The sequence below is a fragment of the Corvus brachyrhynchos genome, unplaced genomic scaffold (assembly GCF_000691975.1).
Source record: "Corvus brachyrhynchos isolate BGI_N302 unplaced genomic scaffold, ASM69197v1 scaffold18, whole genome shotgun sequence".
Classification (NCBI taxonomy): domain Eukaryota; kingdom Metazoa; phylum Chordata; class Aves; order Passeriformes; family Corvidae; genus Corvus; species Corvus brachyrhynchos.
Window position 1 is genome coordinate 484,968 of NW_008246064.1, and position 2,179 is coordinate 487,146.

At 59.9% G+C, this 2,179-nt stretch overlaps 1 protein-coding gene across 1 annotated transcript in view; it reads left to right on the forward strand.

Moving 5' to 3' along the window:
* The window catches only part of ALS2CL (ALS2 C-terminal like), a gene marked incomplete at its 3' end in the record, with an annotated part of 49,845 nt that overhangs the window by 41,358 nt on the left and 6,308 nt on the right, over positions 1 to 2,179 (forward strand). Inside the window, 1 exon segment of the mRNA XM_017746714.1 lies at positions 789 to 962. Within this exon segment, the coding sequence (XP_017602203.1) occupies positions 789 to 962 (174 nt within the window).

The window sequence follows — 2,179 nt, forward strand, 5'->3', positions numbered from 1 at the left end:
TTTGAGCCGGGCTTAGCGCCCGGAGTCCTGTGTTTGTGTGTTTGAGCCGGGCTTAGCGCCCGGAGTCCTGTGTTTGTGTGTTTGAGCCGGGCTTAGCGCCCGGAGTCCTGTGTTTGTGTGTTTGAGCCGGGCTTAGCGCCCGGGGTCCTGTGTTTGAGCCGGGCTTAGCGCCCAGGCTCGGCTCAGAGTGCCAGCTTTTCCGTAGTTTTCCTGGGAGCACAGAAGCCGCTCCTTCCCGTCGCGTTCCGGAGCAGAGGAGGTGGAAAACGCGGAATCCTGGGAATCAGAACTGGGAATAACCGTGGCAATCCCGGTTCGGGAATTTCGCTCCTGCCGTTCCCTGCTTGCTCCGGGAATGTTTCCCGCTGATTTTTCCGCTGCCATTCCCACAAATCCGGGAGAGCCTGGAAGGGTGGGAAGCTGGAAAAGGGCTCAGGGTGGATTGGTTTGGGCTGGGTGGCCCCGTGATTCCATTGGAATATCTTGGAAAAAACAGGGAAAAGCAGGGATCGGTCTCTTGGGAAAAACAGGGATCAGTCTCTTGGGAAAAACAGGGATCAGTCTCCGGCATTCCAGGTTTTTCCCGGTGACTCCAGAATTCTCCTGGAGCACAAAACCCTCTGGGATCCTCTTGGGGCAGCCCGAGCGTGTGCTGGAAATTCGGGAAGAGGCAGCGGAAAACACGGACGACACCTCGGGAATGCCTCTTCCGTGGGCTGCTGGGCGGGGTTGGGAATATCCGGCTGCGTTTCCATGGAGGATCCCGGGTTTTTTTGCCGCTCTCGCAGGATCGGGAAGGGCTCCGGTGTGATCCTGGCGCTGATCCTGCCCCGCTTCTACCCCGAGCTCTCCATGCTCTACATGCTGGGCCACGAGCGGCAGGACGAGCTCTACGGGCAGGGCATCGCGGAGCTGAGCCGCTTCCCGGACATCCGGCTCCTGGAATTCCTGGATGTGCACAGGTACGGGGCCGCGGGAATTCCGGGATGTGCACAGGTATAGGGGAGTGGGAATTCCTGCCGGGATGGGCACGGGGAGTCGGGGTCTTGGGAATTTCGGGATGTGCACAGGTACGGGGGAGTGGGAATTCCAGCCGGGATGTGCACGGGGACACGGGGTCTTGGGAATTCCAGGATGTGCCCAGGGACACGGGGTCTTGGGAATTTCGGGATGTGCACAGGTACGGGGGAGTGGGAATTCCAGCCGGGATGGGCACGGGGAGACGGGGTCTTGGGAATTCTGGGATGTGGAAAGGCGGGCGCTCGGGAATTCCAGGATGTGCAAAGGTGGAGTCTCAGGAATTCCGGGATGTGCACAGGGACATGGGAGCTCGGGAATTCTGGGATGTGCACAGGCAGGGTCTTGGGAATTCTGGGATGTGCACAGGTACGGGGGCTCGGGAATTCCTGGATGTGCACAGGTACGGGGGCACGGGAATTCCAGCCGGGATGTGCCCAGGGACACGGGGTCTTGGGAATTCCAGGATGTGCACAGGTACAGGGGAGTGGGAATTCCAGCCGGGATGTGCACAGGGATGGGGCTCAGGAATTCCAGCCGGGATGTGCACAGGGACATGGGCGCTCGGGAATTCTGGGATGTGCACGGGCAGGGTCTTGGGAATTTCGGGATGTGCACAGGTACGGGGGCACGGGAATTCCAGCCGGGATGGGCACGGGGAGACGGGGTCTTGGGAATTCTGGGATGTGGAAAGGCGGGCGCTCGGGAATTCTGGGATGTGCAAGGTGGAGTCTCTGGAATTCCGGGATGTGCACGGGAGGGGTCTTGGGAATTCCAAGGGGGCTCAGGAATTCTGGGATGTGCAAAGGCGGAGTCTCGGGAATTCTGGGATGTGCACAGGGACACGGGGTCTCGGGAATTCCAGGATGTGCACAGGAGGAGTCTCGGGAATTCCGGGATATGCACAGGAGGGGTCTTGGGAATTCCAGGTTGTGCACAGAAGGGGTCTCCAGAATTCTGGGATGTGCACAGGGACACGGGGTCTCGGGAATTCCGGGATGGGCATGGGCAGGGTCTTGGGAATTCCAGGATGTGCGCAGGAGAGGTCTCCAGAATTCTGGGATGTGCAAAGGCAGGGGCCCGGGAATTCCGGGATATGCAGAGGTGGGGTCTTGGGAATTCTGGGATGTGCACAGGTACAGGATCTTGGGAATTCCAAGGG